The sequence below is a fragment of the Odocoileus virginianus genome, chromosome 5 (assembly GCF_023699985.2).
Source record: "Odocoileus virginianus isolate 20LAN1187 ecotype Illinois chromosome 5, Ovbor_1.2, whole genome shotgun sequence".
Classification (NCBI taxonomy): Eukaryota; Metazoa; Chordata; class Mammalia; order Artiodactyla; family Cervidae; genus Odocoileus; species Odocoileus virginianus.
Window position 1 is genome coordinate 5265379 of NC_069678.1, and position 25430 is coordinate 5290808.

The 25430-nt window shown below is 45.7% G+C and overlaps 1 protein-coding gene and 1 long non-coding RNA gene across 4 annotated transcripts in view; one reads left to right on the forward strand and one right to left on the reverse strand.

Moving 5' to 3' along the window:
• ATP1A1 (ATPase Na+/K+ transporting subunit alpha 1) overlaps positions 1-13380 on the reverse strand; it is a 31915-nt gene extending 18535 nt beyond the window's left edge. Inside the window, exons 1-3 of one of the 2 annotated variants that reach the window (XM_020892330.2) lie at positions 13081-13380; positions 1915-2019; positions 1266-1325 (exon numbers count right to left, since the gene is read on the reverse strand). In XM_020892330.2, the coding sequence (XP_020747989.1) occupies positions 1266-1325; positions 1915-2019; positions 13081-13092 (177 nt within the window). In that variant the 5' untranslated portion in view covers positions 13093-13380. Of the gene's footprint in view, positions 1-1265; positions 1326-1914; positions 2020-12897; positions 12968-13080 lie in introns of those variants that run through there. The other variant, XM_070467245.1, reaches the window with a different exon arrangement.
• Positions 12591-24527, forward strand: LOC139035121 (uncharacterized). 2 transcript variants are annotated; one of them, XR_011487634.1, is made up of 3 exons: positions 12591-12644; positions 21084-21245; positions 22872-24527. It is a non-coding gene; the product is annotated as an uncharacterized lncRNA (long non-coding RNA). The 2 variants fall into 2 exon arrangements; XR_011487635.1 differs by lacking the exon at positions 22872-24527 and adding an exon at positions 21479-21744.
• The last annotated feature ends 903 nt before the right edge of the window (positions 24528-25430 follow it).

Consider the following 25430-nt stretch of genomic DNA (forward strand, 5'->3'; position numbering starts at 1 on the left):
AATTAATAAATAAACTTAAAAAAAAAAAAGTATTCACTGGAAGAAAAGCCCACTGTACTGAGGCCCTGCTGTTCCAGGATGCAGTGACAGCAGACAAGAGACACACGGCTCCCACGATGAGGGGAAAACGTGGTCACTTCCACAAGACATAAAACGCATGTTTGCCTGAAGCATGTACATATACTTTATTCTCAAGTTATTTTTAATATTGGAATTAACAAGGGAATACGGGGAAAGGGACAAGAACACCTAAGGGGTCCACACGGACTTATTTCAGGACCTTCCTCTGCCTCAAGTTCACAACTCGCTCCCTGGACAGAATGACCACCACCAACACCAGCCATCTGAGTTGTCTCTGCGTATCAGGCACTGAATCCAGTACTTCTAGTTAACTGTAACTCTCACCACAGCCTTTACCCAGCCCTTTTATTAACCCCATTGTACAAGACAACAGCCCCACAGTGTGAGAAAGTGACCTAGGTTGCGGAGAACACACGTCACAGGAACCTAGTGTAAACTTCAGTGAGATAACCCACGTGAGCTGCTCAGAGAACAACTGCCTGCTGGGTCTTAGCACCAGGCCTCCTCTCAGAGCGTAAGGCCCCAGACTGCTCAGGGCTTGCTGGTAATTTACTGAAACAACAGCTCCATCGTAGCTGGCACTCAAGTCATTCCTTGGACTTACTAGTGACTGTCCAGAAAATAACAAACTCCCCCCTGCCCCGATTGTTTACTTCGATGTTTTTTGTGGCAAAGTTAATATCAAAATCCACTAGATAACAAGGACATACAATACATATTTTACTGAAGTTTCTTTGAACTGTGTAAAAAAAAGTTCCCAATAAATGATAGAATAAACCAAGGTTCTGACCTACTACCATGAGCTAGCTGATAAAAAATACAAAAATCTGAATTCAACTAGTTGAAATTTTCAACTCAATTTAACAATGCCAAAGAATCAACGGAACATCTGTGACCACACAGCATGACCTCGGATCTATTCAGTTTCAAATACCGGAGCTCCTACTTGTTGGTTGTCACCTGCTACAAGATGGGGAGAATAATGACAATTTTCAAAAAGTTTCAGAGGAAACAATAGTAAAACAGCATATAAGAGCCCAAGCTCTGTGCATGTCACATAGCAAACATGATATGGATGGTAGCTATCAATATTTTGGAGTTGCCAAGGTGAGGCCTGTGATACCAGGGGAAAATGTGATGGGAAAGATCAGAATTCTATGTAACAAATAAAAATTAGAACATACTCGGTTCAAGTCTGTTCCATATTTGCGATGAAGTTCATCAAGGCTAAGTTTATGATCATCCTAAGGGAAAACAAAAGGAAAAGAATTAAACATTTTATCACTAAAAAAAGAATTAAAAAAGCATCAGCATCATCCCTCACTATCATTAGGCTCAGAACACAAGTTTGTATATATACTCTCACCATTGCCAACGGCTTGGTGACCACACAGCTCCTACTGAGTGGTCTTCACTAGGGAATGGCTCAAGTGGTATGACCGGGGCCTTCACAGCCTGACCAGGCAGATTCTAGACAGGCTGCATCCATGGAGGCCTCCACAGCCTGAAGAGGTGGAAGTTCCCTACATTCAGTATGATTCAGAAACACAGAAGTAAAGGCCCATGATATCAACCGCTCCTCTGTGGACCTTTGGTTACAACAGCGTGTTGAATAACTTGTCCAACCTGCTGACAGCTTTCACAATGAAAATTTTCCATACCAACCTCTACAATTCAGTAACATTTGCAGGACTGCTATATATAATCTCTTTGTTTTGAAAATGAAGCAAATCTGACTGAAGAATGGCTGGGGGGAGGGGCACCACACACTCAAAGGATGTAAGATACAATTCATACTTAAGAAGAGAAAGCACCCTTCCTGCTGGTACTTACCATAGAAACTTCTTTCTTCAGCTCGTCCATATCCCTCTCTTTCTTAGCCTTTTTCTTGTCGCCATGCTCTGAAACGGCTGCCGGTTCATATTTATCACGTCCAACCTATAGAGGAAGGAGGGAAAGGTGTGATTGTGAATTAGGAACAGCATCTCAAAATTAAAGGTTTATTTTCAGCAATTTGAGGCGAGCATCTTGAAGAGTCATTGGGCTAATATCCATGGAAATATATGTGCTGATGATGCATACTCAACAACAGTCCAGTATTATCCAGAATACTGCCATCTCTAGCTCAAGACAGGCCATCTGTACCCTAGGTCACTAAGACCAGTGCCCTGGGTCTTGTCAAGACTCAGAATGGCCCTACCAGTTGCTTCCATCTGGGGTGGGGGGCAGGGGAGAGGCTGTGCTGTCAACACTTCCACACCATGGCCCTTCATCTTCCCCACTGAAAGACGAAACTATCTTCACATCACTAACTTACAGTATAATACACTAAACTTAAGCACTTGTACTCTGAATCAGACATCAAATCCTGGGCTCCACCACCTAACAGCTGTGTCTCCTTGGGCAAATCACTGATTCTGAAATTGCACCATTCTCTTTCCTAGCATGGAGATAATGATGCCCATTCCCTTAGATGTTTGAGAGGACTAAATGATATACACCTAAATGTTAATGACTTTATTATCATGTTTAATTCTTATCTTTGCAAAGAAGTCATTCCATACCAACTTTAATAATAATACCTTTAGGGCTTGCCTAAGAGTCCTAATTTTTTTTACCTTATTTAAAAAAAGAAGTCAGCCCAAGAGTCCTTCAAATGCTTTAAGTGAAAAACAAAAAAGGGAGTTCCCACCCCAATCTGCAGCCTGAGAATAAAGCCCCCAGATGAAAAGTCCCTGGAAATGTTTTGACAGAGGCAGGATATAGGAGAAGCATGTGCATTATCACACAATTCACAGGATCCACCTACGCCTCTTGAAAACTGGAACAATTTTTAAAGAAAACGTTGATTCCATAGTTTAAATTTAGATTGTTCCACTCCCCCACCTCCTGTTGAAAATGCTTGCGCTCAGCTACACAAAGCCGGAACCTAGTGCTCCTAAGGGTGGTCCCCAGAGCAGAAGACCCCTCACTCCAGAGGCCCCCATCCCACAAACTGTTTGCAACCACCACCATTTCCTAAGAAGGGCAAAGAAAGGCGATCTTGGCAATTTTCTTACAATGGGTGCTCTGTGGTGCAATTTCTATTCACTCATGGCTCTCCCTTATTCATTTCTAATTTTCAGGAGTACACCAGCTACTAAAGCAGTAAGTAGAAACACTGTCTAGATTAAAACTACACTGTGTTAAAAATAAAAAAAATCAAAACATACAGATACCTTACAGCGGATATGGTTGTAAATAAATACAATAATCACTTGAATTTGAAAATACCCTCTTAAGACTCTAAAGAGATCATAACTTCAAGTTCGTGCTGCCAAGACATAAGGACATGTACAGTATTCACATTGCTCAACTTGTGTGGTTACATTTACAGTGTTCCCTGCAGATTAATTTTTTCAGTGTCCTTTAGCTTCTGTATCTTATCTGTTAAGAATGAAGCAGAGCTAAAGATAGTCAACATTCTCGACATTCTCTCCACTATGGAGCAACCACACTGGTGAGAGGCTGTCTGGTAGAGCCCTGTTGCCAGAGTTAAAATGGAAAATCATCACACACCCTGGGAGCAAACAGACAACACAAACCAAAAAAATGGCTGCCCCCTCCGCCCTCCTCACCACGGACCACTGGATTTCCTTGATACATTTAATGAAGATGCGCACACACACTGAAACTATATTAAACACACTGCCTAGGGAGCTCGAAAGACTCACGTGGTCACTTTGTATTGATTTTTAAAATCCGGTCCACAAATTCTCTAAGCAAAGTTGAGTATCATTAAAAGATATTGAATTTAAATATATGAAAATCAGAGTTAAAATCCCTCTGCCTCACCATCTGTAGGCTTTGATTATTTTCTGGCTTTCAACATTTTACACTCTGAAAGAGGGGGAGAGAGTTATCAGATCAGCTAAGACTTGGATATGTTCCAAAGTTCTATCCCCAATTACAAAAACAGACCCCTTGCCTGAAGCTTCACAGTTCTCAATGCTTAAGGTAGCTGGAAATAGAGGCTCCCTAATAACCCTCCCCTTTCTCCATCAATTCATGGCATACTAAGGGTGGGGAAAGTTTAAAACAGATTTGTGAAAGAGACAGGGGAAGTACTAACAAGAGATATTTCTTTTCCTTCAAGATTTTAATTGCTTCGCTAGGCACTGTTTGTCCAGAAGACCAGGCTGCTTATGCAATTCAGTTCTTCCCTACAAGTAAAACAATAATACTAGCTCATCTTGATGAGAACCAAACATTACTCCAGTCCCTACTAATCTCAATGACTACTTTCAAAGCATGAAAAAAAAAATCTGTGTGTGTGGAAGGGTGGAATGCAGGGTGGAACAGGGAACAACTTAAATTGGGTAGATAACATTTTATTATTTCTTTGAGAAGCATTTGGGAAAAACAAAGGTCATGGAAAGGGGAATGATAACATGGCCTCCCCAATCTACTCCCATGACCTTCCCCCTCCTCCAGGTACACGAGTCACTTTTTCAATTAGGAAATGCCCAGAGGCCTGGCAGGGACCACGCTCCCTGGGCAGCACCGTTCGGCACCACTGTGCTGTCCCCATAGGACAGGTACAACGGAGGCTCAAGGTTACTATTACACCCTCCCCAAAAGGGCCACTTGTGAACTCCCCCCCCCACCATTCTAATTTAGGAAGTGGAAGGTCACAACAAGGACAGGGGCGTGCCCAATGTGACACAGTCTAAAATCAAGTGTCATTACTTCACCCTGTGCTTCCAGGGGATTTCATTTTCTCAAAGGTTCACTATTGAGTTCTGCCACCATTTGATCTGGGTAGAGAAAAAGGGTGCTCAGGATGTGGGGAAAGAAAATTCCTAACAGGAGGAGCCAAGGCTGAAACTTGGAGTAAGGTTCACTTATTTAGTATTTAAATTGTTTCAAATTATTTAGAGGTTTCATTTTCACTTCTCAATAGATTATGTATTTCTCAGAAGCTTCTTCATCTGAATTAGCTCATCTAGTTCTGAATGGTTACTGAGTGTCATCTTGATTAGCCAACTACCTTCACAACAAAATGCGATGACAAGCCCTGGATTTTTGGCAAGAGCTTCATTCGTTTCAGTGACTTCTCCTAATAGAAGAGAACAGAGTTCACGTGCAGCTTTCCCCACAGCCCCAAGCACCAAATTCCTTTTGTTTGTTCAATTCTGTCCCAACTGCAGGCAGACAACAGTAAACAACATCTTCCAAAGCTTCCTGTGCAAAGTTGCCGATTCCTGCTGCTCTAACACCATTTTCTGTTGTCATCTACTCATGTTTGTGAATTTACGCACAGAGCAGAACGGGGCTGATATGCAGCACAGAGGAGGTGCCCACCCTCAGCACTCCAGCCCCCAGGGCTGAGGCCCCAACCTTCACTTCTTTAAAAGCACAGACTGAATCCTTACAATGGGCATGCCCTCTTGGGGCTGGCAAGGCGCCTTCCTCCTCTTCAGTAATTGACAATTTACAGGGAGGAGTGGGAAGCAGATATGACAGGTACAGAGAATTATCCCTGTGAAGGTGAAAGTCACTCAGTCGTGACCGACTCTGTGATCCCATGGACTACACAGTCCATAGAATTCTCCAGGCCACCATACTGGAGTGGGTTGCCACTTACTTCTCCAGGGGATCTTCCTGACCCAGGGATTGGAGTGGGATCTCCTGCATTGCAGGCAGATTCTCTATCAGCTGAGCCACAAAGGAAGCCAAGAACTATCCCTAAATTTTTTTTTTGCAGGTGCCTTTTTTCCCCCCAATTATTTTTATTAGTTGGAGGCTAATTACTTTACAATATTGTAGTGGCTTTGGCCATACATTGACATGAATCAGCCATGGATTTACATGTGTTCCCCATCCTGAATCCCCTCCCACCTCCGTCCCCATCCCATCCCTCTGGGTCATCCCAGTGCACCAGCCCCGAGCACTTGTCTCATGCATCCAACCTGGACTGGCAATCTGTTTCACACTTGATAATATACATGTTACCCCTAAATTTTTAAAAGGCACACAAAGAAGGTACAATGAGTTTAGGAGAGAAGCTTCTATCCCAGAGGTGGGGTCACTGGAGGTCTACATAAGCTCAAGTTGCCCCGAGGCCCTCAGATCCATCTCTACCAGCCCTCAGAAGGGCAGGCCTTGGAGACGTTCTCAGTTGAGCTGAGTGAACATTTGACCACAGTTCCAACCCTATCAGCACAATCCTCTGTGCCCAACAGGGAGGTCAGAGGCCTTCAGACTTCAGCAGTTGCTATTGATGAAGTCTGGGGGATACTTGGGAGCAGAGACATCTATACCCTTGGATTAGGACTACGGATGGCGCTTTTAAGTCAGCCCCAGGTCGTTCTAGCTCTGCCATGCGCCAGCAAGACAATCCTGAACAGTCAGCCTCAGCTTCCTCCTTGCCTAAAATGAAAATAACACTTGGGGGTAACTACTAAAAACTCTAGATGGCATTCCAATAGTCTGATGAATCAAGTGGCCACCGTCAAATCCCAAAACAAAACACCTAAAACCAGCACTGTTTGTAAAACTGACAAAGCAAGCTTTGGACTATCAACAGGGGCCAGAAGAAGGGTAAAAGTAACTGCCCCAAATGCAGCCCAGTTAAAAGCTGGCCAAGAGGGCTGTAGAAACGGCACCTCTGATTCCAGTTAGGCAGGGAAGTCAAAGGGATGATGTCTCTTTGATCCTGCTGGTTGCCTACGAGTACTGCCTAGAGTGGACTACATCTTTCTTTTATATATAAAGGGGCGGGGGGCGGGGCAGGTATCTTCCCGATGTATTATTATATCATTATCAAACATAACAGTGTATGTGAAGGTACTCTGCATAGCACTGCATGAAAGTTATTATAACTTGGTTTTAATTAACATATATCATTTGCATTCCTCATTGACTATGAAAAGTCATAACCTTAAAAAAAGAAACCTCATTTTGGGCATTTTTTAATTTTATCCATCAAATGAAACAAAGAAAAGAGAACATATTACCACACCAAGTTCATTACAGCTCTGATCACTCCCAAATAACTAAGTAGTTTATGTACAAAGAATTTTCTCTTGCCAGGGATCTGAGGCTGGAGATGGGAGAGAGCAGGCACTACTGTGATTCTACAGCTGCTCTGCAGCTCAAAGCAGCATTTAGGGCAGTGAGGAACCACCCTACCTCCATATTCCTTCGCTCCCTCACCTAAACCGCGGTGGAGCTGGGGAATGCCAAGCAGCCAGGCCATAGCAGTGGGTCTCTTTGTGAACTTAGCTCAGTCCCTCCAAACTTGGGCTGCAGTCCATCAGCCAGCAGAGTGCAAAGCAAACAGCTCCAGCTCTAGCTGGTGGGCTGAACAAGGCTTAACCTTCCTTCCCAATCTACCTGCATGTGAAATTTAAGGAGCCCGACAGCCCACCCTACCTGCATTAGTTAGTATACATTCATCATCATTCAAAAGAAAAAAAACCTAAAGCATCTAAACAATCAATATACTTTAGATTCACTACCTCTTTAAAAATGTGTTTTCAGTTGGTAAAAAAAAAAATAAACCTGGTTTTAAAAATGGGGTGTTACTTTCTACCTCTACACTAGGTAGCTGGGTTGTGAAGAGTTAAAATATTCTGCCTATTCCCCCCACTTGCTGCCCTCCTCACCCCTTTCTCATCTTGTCAGACCACTCTGGCTAGTGTCACTCAAACGAAGTTGTTGGTTTGAGAGAGACCATGGATTAACAACTGGCACAAGCATTAAAGCAGACTGAATTACTTTCCTAAGTCCTGATCACTCCTCTCAATTGGTAGCCCGAAGCCTAGGGTGGGAAGTAATATAGCTGTAGGGCTGAAAAGAACAAAGGCAGTGATAACCCAGAGAAATGCCCCGAGTTGAAACAAAACCAATATGGCACCATAGAAGCATCATATGGAGGATAAAGAAAAACACAAGAGGATAACACCCCAAGGGGCATGAGGCGCTGCCCTCATCATGCTGACAAACGGCAAAGATAAACTAAGTCCCCGATCCACGAAACCTGAACACCGAAAACAATGCAGGTCCCAAAGACCAAAGCACAAGCATCAAGGATCCACTTTTCAGATCACCAACAGAAAAAAAATCTAATAGCTGTTACTAAATAGGGTTTGAATAAAACCAGATACAGAACTAATTAACATTCAGATATATCACTGTAAAGTCACAATGGAACTAAGGAATGAGGTCTACTGGCCAAAATTCCCTTGGCTCAGGGTCCATATGAAACCAGAAACACTGCAGGGTGGGTTGGGGGGTGGAGTGGGGTGCTTCCATTCTGACAGAATCTGCTGTCTCAAACATCAGTCAAAGAAATGAAGAACTTCTTGTGGATTCCTGATGACAGATTTAAGCACAACTAAGGAGGTGACTCATAGGCAGAGGAACAGTCTCTCTTCGACTCCAGCCAAAGAACACACTTCCTCTCACACACACACTCGATTCATAGCAACGTGAGAAAAGTTCAAGCCTGATTTGGTTACGTCTCCTTTTCCAAAAATACATAAACGAAGATGAGTTTAAGAAAATAGTTAGTGGATTTTAAAAGTCTCTGTCCTTCACATTATCACTTACTGGACATGTAATTTCAGCGGAATCCAGAATTGGACAGCTCTGGCAGGGATGGGGAAACACTCTGCCCAATGTTGTGCTGGCCAAAAGCAGCCACTCTGATTACTGTGAGGCCATCTGATCTGACACTCGTGTTTCTTCTTCTGGCCTGCTGGCTGGCAGAGGGCCCTGGGCAGCTAGGAGGAGGCACCACAGCACAAATGTTCGTCCTCCCACCCCTCACAGAGGGCTGAAAAGCCCATTTTATTTCAAATGACCTTGACCAAGACTCTAAAAATGTAAAGCCTTTTACTTGGAAAGTGAAAGTAGATGAGAACTTAAAAAGCCACCATCCCAGCCGAGCCCACGGAACACTTTCACTCGGCTTCCCTGGGGAGGGTAATTCATGATATTTTCCATTCTTTCCAACCCTCAGTATTTTTTTTTTCCCCAGGTGAAAGAAAAACTGTTTTCTAGTTTTGAAAAGGCTTAAGACGAACTGGTGAACAGCACAAACCCATACTTGATACATGTTTGATCTCTCAATGCCAAAAGCCCAACAATAATCAACAAAGCCACTCTCACTTGCCCTGCACTCTAAACGCAACAGAGGTGATGGCACTTGGGTGAGTACTCTAGCTAAGGGTGAGATGAGAAACTGACGCTTTGGGGCTTTAAAAACCTTTTTTTTGTTGTTTTAAATAAACTAGTTTTTACTTTTCCACACAAACTCCTTTCAAGAAAATTATCTTTAAAGCCCCTGTCATTCTTAAATTTGGATATACTATGTGAAAGAATACAGCCTGAAGGAACAGAAAGTCACAAATCTATTCATTTGTTGCTAAAATAGCCAGGAAACAATGCTCTAAAAGGGTTCTGGTGTGGAGAATGGATCTTTGTAATGTTGAATCCACTTTTTTCTTTTTAAAATGCAATTTAAGAATAACACTTGGGCAGCGGGTGGGGGCTGGATATTTTAAGTTTTACTCTTCACCTGCCTAAACATCTTACTAGGTTTTTAAAAAATTCCTCCCCCTCCTTTTGGGGGAGGGGGTGCTTGTCAGGCTCTCAATCTTCTCAGATTTATGATGCAGACCTTCCCCTTTCCTACCCTCCCACCCAAAGGTGAGTCACCAGTGTTACAAACTTACTGGCAGAGAAAACTACAAATTAACCAAGGGTAAGTTACCCAAAGAGAACACACTCTCAGAGCAGCAGCGGGGGTGGGGGTGGGGGGCGGGAGCAGGGGTGGCGGAGGTGGCAGGAGAAAAAAAAAAAAATCACACTCATGGACACTGAGCACTTGACAGGCAAAGGGTGTGATGCAACTCCCAAACTTCTTCTCTGTCCCCAGGGCCAGTCACCAGTTCCTCCCGTAACCACTCCACTTGCTCTTAACCATGCCACTTGCTTGGGCTGGGCCCAGGCAACTTTCCATTCTGAGAACTCTGTCTTATGATGTTTTCAATCCAAAGTACTGACTTCACAGCAGCCATAGGAGATTCAGTCGCTTTCAAGCTGAGCTCCAAAAGGGCTGCTGATAGTGTTACCCTGCAACCAGGATTTCTGCTGACATGTGTATACCTTGTGTAACCTCCACCTGCACCTTTTCCCCAGCTCCTCTTTACATCCCTACCCAGAAGCTGTAAGCTGTGGTTTCTTTCCTAGGTAACTAAGTCAATGTTCTAACAATGGAGAACTGCGGTGAAAGGCCTGGTGACATCCTTCCTCCCCACCCTGGTCTTCTGTAAACTTGAGAAAAAAGAAAGTTTCTTGCATATCTTTGGTTTGCTAAAGAATTGTGGGTGGTAGGCCGAGCTGCAGATTTAAGCCAAGTCACTGGCAAAAGCAGCCAGTATGAAAAAAAAAAAAAAAAAAAAGGACAAAATCCTATTTCATCCAGGAATGATTCAGCAGGAGCTGGTTCTTTCATTTCATTCCCCAAAGCTTAGGAGAGATCGATTTTTTAAGGAGAACTAAAATCACCTGAAATACAGTCAAAACCTGGGCCCCCAACAGTAGTGGGAAGAGGAGGGGAAGAAATGAACAATGACCTTAAAAATTAGCTGCCAGCACAGGCTTCCTGGTTAACCAATTATCAGCAGGGCTTTAGTCACCACTCCACCCACATTTTAATCCCCATGTGGAAAAATCCCAACATTTCAGCATAAAATATCCTTCTGAACATTTGGACTATCAGAGTAAGTCACTAGGGACAAAAGCAGTTGTTTTATCCCAGGAGAATTACCACCACCACCACCACCACCACCAGAACACACACACACACACACACAGATACCCTCCCTAATGATCACTTCATCAGAGTACTCAAAATACTAATGACAACCCAGCAGATAAGCAGCGTATCTGCCTGTGTTAACCAGTTACATACAATTCCAACTTTGGGTCTGCTAGCCACTAGACATTAGAATCCATAAGACATCGAGGTTGAACCTCCACAGCCCAGGTACACTGTTATCTTTACCACTACTGTGCAAATAAATGTGTGGTTACCCAAGGGACATACAGGTCTATGGACATAATTTACTCAAACATCTTTCACTAATCCAACATAACAAACATCCCAGTTTCATCTGAAAAATAACTTTATATATATAGAGTTCTGCATGTAAGTCACTGTTAAAGAGTGAGTGAGTGAGTATTTAGGCTTGGACACTACGGGCTGCTCACGAATCAGGGACCTCTGGTGTGCCACGAACCAACCATTTGACCTTGAGCAAATCCCTTCACCTTCCTAGGCCAAGCTCGGGTACATATCTACGGGGCTCTACACTCCTGCAATCAGTAATGTGTGGCTCAAGAAATCAACCATTTTTCTGAGGAAGAAGAGACCAAGAAATGAGCTTTTAACAGCCTGTTTACTGGAAAGACCTAGGGTTTGATGGTGTGTGCAAGCACAGGCCACTAACCCAGTCTGCACCCCGGTTCTCTTCAGCTACTTGACCTGAGGCAGCGGCCCTCCACATTTTGTGCTTTTAAAAGATTCAAGTTGTGCATTCCCACTTCTCCTTCCTTTCTCCACCAGGTCCAAACCTTTCAATGACCTCCTTCAAAATCCATTTAGACTCCCTAAAGCAAGAACCCTCCCTCTTCCTCCATCACTCATTCCACTCGGAGGAGCCGACCCTTCACAGTCCTACTAAGCGCCGGACAGCGTGCAAACCCTGGACACAATGGAGGGGATTCTCTCCTACCAGTATTCTCACGACCTGGTCATTTTATCCCATCAATTGATACTTCTGATCGTCATTTTGTATAAACTTTTCTCGACTGGACTTTGGCCTCGGGCCTATAGATTAACTGTCTGAGTTACAAAAATGCAGGAACCAGCCGTCGTTCTGGTATTCCCACAGTGCTCGCCTCTCCTGCCCGGGGAGGAGGAGATTCGTTCCTTCTAGAATCTCTCTTCCGTGCGTAGACACTCCTAACCTGTACTGTCCTCACTTCCCTTCCTTTTTTCGTATTTATACTACCCGGAGACACTGGTGGATCAGGCTGTGCTCCTTCCAGGCTCACTCTTCCAAAAAAAAAAAAAAAGAAAAATCAACATTCACCCTCCCCACCATCAAGATGACCACTCCTGTTGCTCAGGCTGCCCCGAGTGCATCCCGTGTTTATGGAAAGTGGCCCATCAAAGCTCTCAAAAGTATACCTTCAAGGCCATCCTAGAGCGAAGGCACACCCTTTCTGGCACCAGCCCGCCCGACCGGCTCCACACTAAAGGGAAGCCAATTTTTTTCCCCCCAGTTCCCCCTCTGCGGGCAACTGGATAGACCCTGGAGCCTCCAGAAGAAGCCTAGGGACCCCAAGGCCGGCCCCGCATCCCAAGCCCCCCAGGGCCCGGGCCGGAGCCGCGGCGGGAACCGCAGCCCGGGAAGGGGCCGGGCAGAGCGCCCACAGGGGAAGGGGAGGAGCACGTCTTTCCTCCCGGCGAGAAGGGCGGAGGGAGAAAGGAAGGCGAGAGACGGAAGGTGAGGGCGGGCGGAAGGAGGGAGGAAAGGAGCGGGTTGGGGATGCCGCCGGCGGCCCGCTCCTGTCCAGGGCCGCCCGGCCGCCGTGCTCCCTCCTCCTCCTCCCGGGCCGGCGGCTCCCGAGCGCCGCCTCCAGGAGCCCGGGAGCGCTCGGTCTCGGGGGCCCGCAGACCCTCTCTAGGGTCTGCGCACCGCCCGGCGCTGCCGCGCTCCAGCCCCTCGGCGCTCCCTTCCCACGTCCGCCCCTTATTACCGCACTCCCTCCATTTCCAAAGTGCGTCGCCTTTTAAGCCTCGCCGCTCTGCCAACCCATTCCGCGCCCCGCCGCTTCCTCCTCCGCCTCCCGCGGCTGCGGTCGCCCTCCAGACTTCCTCCCCTTCCTCCGCCTCCCGGCCAGGGCTCCTCGCGCCCCTCCCCTGGCTCGCCCGAAACTCACCCCCTTCCCCATAGCGGCGATGGTCTGCGCCCCGCGCCGGGTCCTTCCGTTCAGAAAATGAGAGAAAGAAGAAAGCGGCTCCCGGCCGAGCAAGCGCGGCCGGGGGAGCGAAGAGGAAGGAGCTAGGGCTGCCGCGAGGCGGGAAGGAGGGAAGACGGCAGGCGGCTCGGGCCGATGCCTTCTGCCGCCGCCGCCGCCGGGGCTGCTACTGCTGCTGCTGCCACGTGTCCTCCTCCTCCCGCCGCTGTTCTGAGCCCCAGACCCCGCCGCAGCTCAAGCCTGCGCCTCCTCCACACTTCCTAAAATATGCAACCTGCATCTAGCTCCGCCCACTCACGTCACCGTTACCGGAGCAACCTGATACCGTCCACGGGCCCTGGCTCCGCCTCCCGCCCCAACCCCACCCCCAGGCCGGGGCCGTGCCGGCTGCGACCGGCCAGGGCTCCAGGCAGCAGGGCGCCGGGGCCTGGGGCTCGCGTGCGCACGTCCCGGGAGGCCGAGACCGCGCCTCCGCGGGGCGCCCTGGCTGGCTGGGCTGCGGGGGTTCGGCGGCCGTGCGGCTCCCGCGTCCCTCCTCCTCCTCCCTCCGCCCTGCGTGACCAGCCCACTTTGGAGAGCGCGCAAGGTCCGCAGTGGGTGCGGGGATGTCTGTGAAACTGGGCTCCCGAATCTCCGCGGACCCGGGACAGAATCGTCGCGCGGAGGGGCCTTTCTGGGCATCAGGGAGCTTCTCTGGGACTAAAGGAAACACCAGGTTGAGGTGGGGAGTCCGGAGAGACTGTAGCCAGCGCTTGCAGAAGGGAATGCGCGTCCCTGCAGACCCCAGGCCCCGCGCCTACCTGCGGATGGCCTTCCCGGCCAGGCTCTGGGGCCAGCCTCTCGGTGCTCTCACGAATGCCTCCTATGGTCTTGGGATCCCTGTTATCTATATCCCACAGGGCCTGGGTTGGCGTTGACAGAGGTCCCAAGCACCCTCCGCCTCCTTTGCTTCAACACCCCCAAATGATAATCCAGAGCGCCTGCAATTAATTCATTCATGTTGTTCTGTGAATATAAACTGTCTTGTTTTGGGGATTCACTTTGGCAGGGGAGGAACACCTGAAACCTAAGGAAATGCATATCTTTGGCAAAAGACTCCGCGGAGGGTAAGATGTCTGAGGGCCTGTCTCCTGGCCTCCCACTGGCACAGCAGGGCCGCTCTCAGCTCAGCCTTTGGTTCTCTGAGGGATCTGGGCCTGGAGTGTGGTGAGGAGCCCAGAAACCCCCCGGAGGGCCCTGGCCTGGCTGCGCTGTGTGGCTTGCCTCCCATTACAGCTTCTGCAGAGGCTGCAATGGCTGAAGGTTTCCTGCAGTTAAAAAGCAAGGTATTATTAACAATGTTTTCAGGAAGTCAGGCATGCTCTGGGAAAGCACAAGGTTTGCAGGAGAGAGTCACTCCGTGTCTCTGGGAATTCTGACAACAAACAGGGAAAACATTAACTTCCTAAGCAAGTTAAAATTGGCCCTGTTAATTTCAACTATTAATTTAACGTGAAAAAATAAAGAGGTGAAGCCTTGAAAGAAACTGGGAAGAAGGGAAGGAAGAAAGAAAATCGAAGGGGGAAAAAACTAGCAACTGTGTTAGCAGTTAGGCCATTAGAGTAAGTCTTGTTCTTTTTAGAAGAAACCGTTTCTTTCCTCTTGCCCAAGAATGCATTGTTCAGGACTGGTGCCTCCTCCAGCGACCTTCAGGCTTGGTTAAATCAGCGCAGGCCCTGAAGAGCAGAGGAATTGTAAATTCAAATTCATGCCTGCTGGGGAAAGAACCCCCAAATCCAGAACAGAGGTCCCAATGCTGCTAATTCAACAGAAGGAATTTATGAAGTGTTATCAGGGCTCTGCCTCCAAAGGTCTACAGAATGCTTTATTTTCATGCAATATATCCCCCATTACTGCTAACCTGTAGGAGGATTTTGCTTACTAAAGATCTCTCAGCTTGCTTGAGATTAATTATCCCTTGGGCCCTGCTCTGAGCGGAAAAAGCACAGCAAGAACAAAATGTAGAAAGCAAAAGTCTAAACAATGTAGGTTTCTCCTGCTGGTGGATCACCTTTTTCACCCTAACTAAAATTATCACTTTTAAAATTTTCATTTAACAACATAACACTGAAAGATCAGGCATTTATTTCCCTTGGCCTTTTCAGCTGTTTATTTGGCAACTGAAGATTGCTGAAGGTCCTTTCAAGAGGACCTCAAAGTTCTAGCTATATTCCAGACTGGGGAAAAGGCATAAAAGGAAGAAGTATTAAAATCTGAAATTTACTTTTGCCTCCACATAGTACTTTTACATATAAAATCCTCCATGGGATTCTCACAAGTCTGGAAGGCAAAGGGCGTTAGCTGCATTTTACAGAGTGGGAGACGGGAGGTTTGAGGATTTTCTCAAAACAAGGCCACTCAGCTAGTGATGGTGGAGCCTGGTCTCAAAATCGCAAGATGGGAACCGTCTTCCTGCTTGTAAAATTTGGTCTCTGAGCATGGCACCAGGGAATTTTTGGTAGAAGGATACTAATTGCTTTCAATGGTGCTGTCCTCACAAATACAGAGGGTTTCCATGGGCCTCTCCTCTTTTATAACCAAGAAGACCCCAGCGAGAACCTCTTTTGCCTATTTCTACTCTTCATCAGTCTACCGGGTGCATCATCATGAGGCTGAGAACATTTTATAAAAATGTTTGCTATAGATCAACAAACACTCCCTTACCCCCGTTTTCACCCACCTATTCTCACTTCTCAAGGTGTATCCCATTCCATTTTCAAGTCATTTGATAATCCAATTTTTAATTTCAGTCCTGTTGAAAGACATAATTTGACAAAAACATTTCAGAATATCAGACAAGTTATGTTGTTGCTACTGTTCCTCTAATGTTGATGTGTCTATGAGTGCTCAGCCAAGTGTTATATGGTCCAGGCACTTCTGGGCAGTTCTCAGGAGTGTTTTTAGGGATAAAGTTTATCATTAGGTATTGAGGACAAAAGAGGTGAAGGGAAAAAAAATATGGTAAGGAAGCTAGAGCTGAAAACTTTTTATGGGAAAGAGTGATGAAAAGAATCCCTGCTGGATTGTACAATGGAGCCCTGAGCATGCCTATAAAATTAAGACAAAGAGACATTGTGGACAGAACTGAGGTGCAGAAGTCACAGATGCCTTGGGATGTGGGTGACCAAAGGGGGAAATACCATTTTGGGGGGGACAGGCCTCTTTCCCCTCTTGGGAGAGCTTTCTGAATGGAACCTTGGAAAGCAAACATTCCCCTCATTTTATGTGAAGAAACTGAGGCTCAGGGAGTGATTGGAACTGGACAGTCCCTGAATGTTGGAGAACTATTGGGCATCTTTTCAAACTCCCAGAGCAGTGCTGAGGATAAAGAAACTTCCAGAAGAGAATGTGGGGACAAATTCCGTCTCTCTATTCTATCTACCTCATATACTATCAGTTCTTGTTAAGCTCCTAGCTTGGGAAACAATTAAACTGGTGGAACCAGAGACTCAGCATTTATAGCCCCCAAGGCTGCCAAATGTGGATGGCTTCGAGGAGGATTTGACACAACCGCGGAGTGTTGGCCCAGTCATTGTGAATAGTCAGCAGACGTCTGAAAAACATGATGCAAGTCAGTATTTTGAGCCAAGAGTGCTAGCACTTTGAGTAAGTACTTGCTGAAATGAATAAACATGCCATTGCAATTAAGGGCTTTAGAAAAAGAGTTGGAACCTACAATAAAGTTAGCATTTTCCATTGGAAGCAAACGCTTGGGAGATCAATGAGCTCGGAAACTGGAAAGATAGAAGTCTCTTTGGTCCAGCTTGCACTAGAGGTATCATGGAAACAATCTTAGGCATGCATCCTTATTTTTTACCATTTCCTTGGTACTCCAGGAAGCCACTTAGCTGCCACTGTTACCATATTTACTGCATTAAAGCCATTTCTCACCATTTCAAAGTTTCTCCTAGCCAGTATCCCACCACTGCAGATCTGCTTGTCCCCATCTAGCAGCAGACATATTACCCATTGCTTTAAAAGCACAGTTCTAGGAACTTCCCTGGTAGTCCAGTGGCTAAGTCTCCATGCTTCTAATGCAGGGGGCCTGGGTTTGATCCCTGGTTAGGGAACTAGATCCCATATACCTCAACTAAAGATCCCGCAAGCCACAACTAAGACATGGCACAGCCAAATAAATAAATAGATAATTTTTGTTGTTGTTGTTAAAGCACAGTTCTAGGCAGAACACTGACCATCAGAAATCTGTCAGCCAAAGAATTCTGACCCCTGAAACTTTCCCTCCCTGATTCCATTTTCCACTCACCTCTTTTCCCTATAAAAACTCTTTAGTATGCTTGCAAACATATTTCCTTCTGTTAATGATTTTTGAAGCCCTCAGGTTTTGCCTCTGGAAATTTAGAAGTCAACTTTACTTGGTACCTGTCCTGGAGGCTGTTATCAGTCATACAGAATCAAGTTCTCAGGTTTTTCCTCAGCATTCCTTTATTACAAACACTTTATAATAAAGTGTTTGTTGCGCAGTCATGTCCAACTCTTTGCAACCCCATGGACTGTAGCCCACCAGGCTCCTCTGTCCATGGAATCCTCCAGGCAAGAGTTCTGGAGTGGGTGCCATTCCCTTCTCTAGGGGATCTTCCTGACCTAGGGATTAAACCCCAGTCTCCTGCATTGCAGGCAGATTCTTTACCATCTGAGGCACCTGGGAAGCCCTCCTTTATTACAACTGCCACTTAAACAATGTGCTCTTATTAATAGCAGTCTTTGTAAAGAAAACAACGATAAAGGACTCTTTAGTTGTCCCCCACAAGTGTTTTACACTGTGTTCTCAAATTCAGAGTCAGGCTCGGTCTTCTTTTCTAGCACTTTCCAACACACTGCTACTCCCCTCACCCCAGGGATTATTATTGTGATAATAGTATCAAAACATTATTAAATATTACAATATCCTGGCATGTAAAAATGCATATTTTCTTCTCTACAAATCAACCACCATGGGGCATTGCAAACAAAAATTAAATGGCAACAAACAAAGGGTCTGGAACTAAAAGTATTCTACTGCCAGAGTCCTATCTGCACCCAGGCAGCAGAGACATGGCTTCAAGCAGGCTTACAGGCCACCACGGGCAAGCTGGAGGCAGAGAAGAGGAAGCAGGAGAAACCTGTCATGGAACCCCACCTTGTTCTCAGGGGAATACAGCCATGAGCACTGAGGAAATGAGTGCTGCCATTGGGGTGGATAGATCTGCTATTCTTGGCCTTTAAAGCTTCCATGGAAAAACAATTGAGAAAGTTCTGTGAAGGCTGGTTCCACTGAGAACAGCACTCTTCCTTAGATCCCTTTGCACTAAAATGGGGTTTCAGGGACTTTGCAGATTTTCCCTTCACTGAAGTGAGAAATCACCATAATAGGAGAGAATACAGAATCATCAAAAAGTGGTTTGGTCCATTTACAAAAGTCTGGGAGTTTTTGAAGAAAGTATCCCCAAAGTAGGTCAGGTACAAAAATAGTAACCAGCTCAATTCATTTTTAACAGCTTAGGTTTTACTCTGGAGGCTGCCATGTGGTTGATGGGTAACCTCTACATGTGGACTCTTACTGATAAGCCCCCTAGAGAAGTTCTCTCTCTTTCATCCCTTCTCCCACCCCTACCTCTGGCACTCTCCATTGTTTAACAGAAGTAAGAGCTAGCTCATGCCAAAACAAACAAACAAATAAACAAAAATTAAAAATTAAAAACCCAACCAAACAAATCCCAAAACCCAAAATAGCCATTACTGGGGATCTACTCTGAGCCTAACATCACACTTGATGCTGGCATATGACGACAACTAAGACACATTTTCTACCCTCAAATAGTTCACCATCTGGCATAAAGTAAGACATGCAAAGAGATATTAGTAACACAGTGAGAGGTGCTGTATCTATGTAGCATATCATGGGGACATGAAGGAAGAAGTGGTCAGTTCTGCCTGTGGAGCTGTAAGGGCTTCCCTGGCTGGATCTTGAAAGATAGATGGGAGTTCATGAAGTGAAGCCTCTTGTGGGTGCGTGTGTGTGTGTGTGTGTGTGTGTGTGTGTGTGTGTGTGTACATGCATGCATGCACACGTGTGTGCTTGTGTACTGTGGGGTGCTTGTAAGCAAAAGCAGCCAATTGAGTAAGACCCTTGGCACCTAATTAAACTTAATCTGTTGGGGAGGACTGGCCAGGAGTTTAAAATCACTAGAGCATAGAATTGTGTGTGTGTGACAGAGAGGAAGAAAGCAGTAGGAGATAAGCCTGGAGAGGTGAGCAGGGTCGATCGAGGACTTGGATACCATTCTAAGAGCTTGGACTTTATCCTGTAGGTCATAGGGAGACACTGCAGGGTTTTAAGCAGGGAGGTGTCATGATCAGATTTGTGCTTTGGAAAGATTTCTGTGGTAGTATTTGCTTGCTCCTTGGAAGAAAAGCTATGAGAAAGCTAGACAGCATATTAAAAAACACAGACATCATTTTGCTGACAAAGGTCCATAAAACAACCATAGTCAAAGCTATGGTTTTTCCAGTAGTCATGTACAGATGTGAGAGTTGGACCACAAAGAAGCCTGAGTGCTGAAGAACAGATGCTTTTAAATTGTGGTCCTAGAGAAGACTCTTGAGAGTCCCTTGGACAGCAAGGAGATCAAACCAGTCAATCCTAAAGGAAATCATACCTGAATATTCATTGTAAGGACTGATGTTGAAGCTGAAGCTCCAGTACCTTGGCTACCTCATGTGAAGAGCTGACTCATTGGAAAAGACCCTGATGCTGGGAAAGATTGAGGGCAGGAGGAGAAGTGGACGACAGAGGATGAGATGTTTGGATGGCATCACCAACTCAATGGACATGAGTCTGAGCAAACTCCAAGAGATAGTGAAAGACAGGGAAGCCTGGCATGCTGCAGTCCATGGGGTCATAAAGAGTCAGACACAACTTAGGAACTGAACAACTAGAGCCGTGGGATAAGCTTTCATAATCAGTGCATTTACCAAAGCTCTTCTGGTCATATTATTGGATTCAGAATCTCAGGATATCCATGTTTAGCTCTTGAGATGGCATGTTAATCTTTTTCTTCCTTTTTTGTGTATTTACGTGCATGTCTTGTTCCCCCGTCATGATCCTGATTATCTACTCCTTCCCCCAAACAGAGGCTTTCAAGTTGCTGGATATGGTGGAAAATTGGGATTTGGACAGAATTTTAGCCATCTGTTGGGATACAAATCCCTGACCTTAAAAGGTGGCTCAATTTGAGTCTTCCTTCCTCAAATGTAACTTTTGAGCCTATTTTATCTGTAACCATACCACCAGGGCTGCTGCTGTGAGAATCAATTGACATGATACTCTTAGGGAAATATCACCTGTCACATTGTAACTGTTCAAACAGTGTAAGGAATGATCTTGTTGATTTCAAATTCCTACTCAGCCTGCAAGAAACAAGTTTCAAAGAAGGATGAAGACATCCACAAAAATTTGTCTAGAGAGGGGAGTAAGAACAGAACCTGCTTTATGCTGGTTTTCCTCTTGCCCCAGCAACCTCCTGAATCCAACAGCGGGCCTGTCTGGGTACATGAAGCCAGCTTGTAGCAGAAACCACAGTACAGAATGCAGGAGCTAGGTGAGAAAGGGTTGGGTAACACTCCACCTGTCTGAACTGGTCTAGTTATCACCAAACTGCAGGTGAGGACTAGGGAAATAAACCCTGCAGTGAAACACTGCAGCACTGGCCCCGCTGAGAAATGGTCACCTTCAGAATAAGAAGCTTGACTATCCATGTTCTGGACTGCAGGGGCTGATACAGGGTAACCTGTCTGGTTGGGGGAGGGTGGGCGGGGGCGGTCCGAGCGTGTGGGCAGAGGACTGGGAAGGGGGAGAGAGAAAGCACTGTGTCCAAGTGTAACTTAAAACCATTACAGGTTTTTCTTTTTTTTCCCCCTTTTTACAGCCTCCCTCCCCCTTCACACACAGAAAGAAAGAGAGGAAGACAAAGAGAGGAAGGAAGATACCACCTGCTAATGCAGTCTCTAATTGGCAAGCCAGAGTTCTTTCTCTTCCTAAGAATGACCCAAGAGAATGCTGGGTTTCAGGACCATCACTCCCATTGCTGGTAAACGTCTGCCAGGCAGGGTGCTGCAGGCTAGAGCTGCAGGGAGCTTAGGGTAGGGGAGTAAGGGGGTCGGGAGAGGGGGTGTGGGGGGTGGCAGGGGCAAGAATCCACTGCCTTGTCACACCTTTAAACTCATCAACCAGAAGTGCTCAAACTCAATGTTTTCTCTTCCCCCTTTGGTTTTTTTCATAATGGGAAAAAAAAAAAAGGCGATGTTAAAGTTTTGAATTAAGAAACAGCTGCCACCTGGGTAATTGAATTCTGCTTAAAGCAGGCCACCTGGTTTTCAGCAGCAGCTCCTGGCAGGTATGGAGTGCCAGCCGAGGTCTTGCATTGACTTCTAAATGCAGGCTCGCAGTCCGTGCACCGTGCAGAAACCTTCCTTTCTGAGTAGCCAAAGTGGTGTTCTATCAGGTTACCTCAAGACATGGTCGATTTCTCAGACTGCAGACATTTAGAATTAAAGCAGTTGTGTTGGTCCCAGCCATTCCTGGTCACATGCTACCTTAAAAAAAAAAAAACCAGAACACAAAAACTGAAAAGCTGGTTTTCTTTGGCTCCCTGTTTGGACATCCATGTCATAGAAATATGTGTGAGTGAAATCACCTTGCTTTCTTAGAGGTTTCGGGAGGCTGAGTGTCTCCAGCTCCTTGGATGGTGGAAAGCGGGGTGGGCAGCCTGGGAGGAATATCAGGTGTCTATGGGCTGGATGCCATGCTCTGCCTTTCTTAGCCGGCTTCTCAGTTGTCACCCCTGCGCCTCAAAGGGAGGCACCATCAAGCAGCATGAATGGGGTTGCAGTCCTGTTTCCTGACCTGAGACGCCCACACACCAGGAACAGTCAGTACCTTTTATGCAACTCGTAACCCCGCCTCCTGTTTACATGCAGAGCAGAGCTGGTGTCAAGCAAGAGGGTTGGCTAGGACAGAGATATAAAAAGAAACAGAATGCTGGGAACTTGGGTGGTCTTGAGCAAGTCCTACACTTTTCTTCAAGCCTGTTTTCTGAATCTGAAATGTGTATAACAGAACTGAGTACAATTAGGAGCCGTGTTCAGGCAACATGGGATACTAGAGTTGGGGGTAGAGCTCTGCGCTGGACAGAAATCTTGCTCACAGGCAGTTATGTTTTACAAGGGACACTGAGCTTATGGAATGAGACTTCTACACCACAGATAACCTGGTCTGCTCTCCTCCTTTACAGAGGAATCAAGTCTGCATGTGCTTTTCCTAGTATGACCGACCACCTGCTTAATGTCAAAATGAGACCCCAGTCACTTATCTTTCCAGCACGCTATGCTGTTTGCTTTGCTTTAGGACCACTTGAAAACATCTACGCAAGGACAGAGCTGTTTTGCTTCCAAACCAAAAACTGAGGGTTATCCAAAACATGTAATTTAAAGAGCCAGCTTTTTGAAAATAGAATTTTCCATGATGCACTGGGTACTCACATAGGTTCATCTTAAAAATCTTGTCCTCTTTTTACATGAAGGGAGCTATATCTGATTGCACACACACACAAAGATACACACACATAGACAAAACACATACTATTATTTTGAGTTTGAGAGAATTCAAGGAAGACTTGGATGGTGTCAGTGTAAAATTTGATTAAAATCTATTGCAGGGGTCCCAGGCTTTGGACAAGGCTCCTTCACTTCTTTCCTGGGAAGCCCGTTCTCTGTTCAGGGACCGTCTCCCGGACCTGGCATCACCCCTGTATGGGGTTTCCTCAAGCTGCTAGGTGACGATGTGCAGCTTCAGTCCATGGCCAGCTTGGCTCCAACATCCTCAAATTTCTCTTCCTTCTGCCAGCTGATGGAGGATCATTTGAAAAAGAGCACAGAGGGCAGGAGCATGCGGGCCGGGACTGGAAGCAGAGCTGGGGCAAGGCTTGGGCGGATAACAGGGGCCAGGGGAGGGGGGAGTCTGAGGCAGTTGGAGTAGCCTCCAGTTGCCTGGTCCAACTCCCAGCAGGCTCTCTTCTGCTCTCTCGGCCTGGCTCAGATCTCGTTTCTTAATCCAATAAAGGGGCACTTGCCTAAATTTGAAAAGGTGCCATAAAATTATTTTATCCACCATATCCTGTCCAGAAGCAGTTAAGTTCCAATTTCCTCTTCAAAACTAATTTCTGTCTGATACGGCTCTTTCAGTATTGATCTACAATCAGTAATATATTATAGCCTCTGAAGCATTACTGTCTCATTACTCTCCTCTTTCTTGCCAAATGGACAGTGTCTCAAATCTCCTCTTTACTTCGCCCACTCTTGTTTCTCTCTCTGCTGCCACAACATCCATCTATCCACAGCCATGCCTTAACACAGAGCAGCCTCTCCTGGCTCCTCTGAAAATTCTAATCAGAAAAACTCCATCTGCCCGAATCTGGATCATGTTTAATGTACAGAAAAGCAGATCCCCACACTTTGGAATAGTGGTGGTGGGCGGTGTAGTACTGATTCTAGATCCTTCTGCTGGGGGGCTGGGAGGACCCATAAGCCCCAGTGCCCTTGAGGTAAGAGCTTCTGGGTTAGTGGCAAAGTTCCTACCTTTTTCAACACCGGGATCAGAGATTTCTTTGGTAACCTCATTTTCCTTTTTAAGGCTGCCCCTCTTACCATAAATCATACCCCACTGGTAATAAAATGTTGCCTTCTGGGGGGAGAACTACATTATGCTTTTCTCTAGGTGTTGCCTACAGCCTCTAAAAACATTAAGAAAACAAGTCTGGTGAAATATTGAACTTTTTCACCCTAAAGTTGGGAATGAGTGATTGTTACCCATTACCACCACTTCTACCACCATTAACAGAAGTCCTGAGACCAGCTGCTCAGCCCATGCCTCTAGCAACTGCCGCCTCCTTCCTACAACTCAGCTGTGGTCCACACCCTTCTGTTTCTCCATCACTAGTGGACTGCATGTTTCTATGGCAGCCAGACCTCCAAAGAAGTCTGAATCTCCATTCCCTTTCAGGGGATTCATTTAAGTTTCCATGCATCTGGGCTTCCCCTGTGGTCCAGTGGTTAAGAATCAGCCTGCCAATGCAGAGGACTCAAGCTCAATCTCTGGTCCAGGATGACACGAGGTGACTGAACCTGTGCACAACTGCTGAGCCCATGTGCCACAACTACTGAAGCGTATGCACCCTAGAGCGTATGCTCTTCAACAAAAGAAGCCACTGCAATGAGCAGTCCACACACCACAGCTAGAGAGTGAGCCACTACTTTCCGCAGCTAGAGAAAGCTTGCACACAGCAACAGAGACACAGCCCAGCCAAAAATAAACAAATAAATAAAAAATAAAAAGTTTCCAAGTATCTTCACACTTTCTATTCCTCTGCCCCAGAGGTCATAGATCCTTTCTACAGTGGCTCCTTCTGTACCCCCTAGAGGCATATCCAAGATTCTGAATGTTCACCTTTTTACTAGTTGTAAAAAATTTTTTATATTAGAATTTTTCCATTCAAAGTCTGGTCTGGTTTTTATCTCTCCATTGAACCCTGACTGATACCAGACCGAAATAAATGCAAGAATAAATAATGTTCATGGACTGGGAAGACTCATTATTGCAAAGAAGTCATTCTCTCTAAACTGAGCTATAGATTTAAGAAAACAGGCCTCTCCTAAGTGGCATTAGATAACTATAAAATATCCAAAAATAGTTGATTGTTGCTGCAGTATGTTTCTGGAAACCATGTGGAAAATTCTAAATCTAATTTTACCCATGGGATCTGTGTTTTAATTGGATGTTGCTTTTTTAAAGTATTTTTATTTAATTTTATTTTTTTATTAGCCACACAGTGTGCCTGAGGGATCTTAGTTCTCCAACCAGGGATCAAACCCATGCCCCCTGCAATGGAAACAGAGTCTCAACAACTGGACCACCAAGAAAGTCCTGGATGTTGCATTCTTGACCAAAGACTTGGCCTCAGATAAATCAGAGATGCTAAATATGTCATAGAAGCAAAGATTCAGATGTTAAATTAGTTGCTTTCAACCCTGGCTGAGCATTAGAATTAACAAACAAAATTAAAAAAAATAAGCAAATCAGTGCCTGGGTCTCAATGGTAACAAGTTAAAGCCAAATATATATAGACATTTAAAAAAAAAGAAATGTATTTATGGCTGTACTGGGTCTTCATTATTGGGCTTTCTCTAGTTGTGGGTGCAGGCTTCTCATTGCAGTGGCT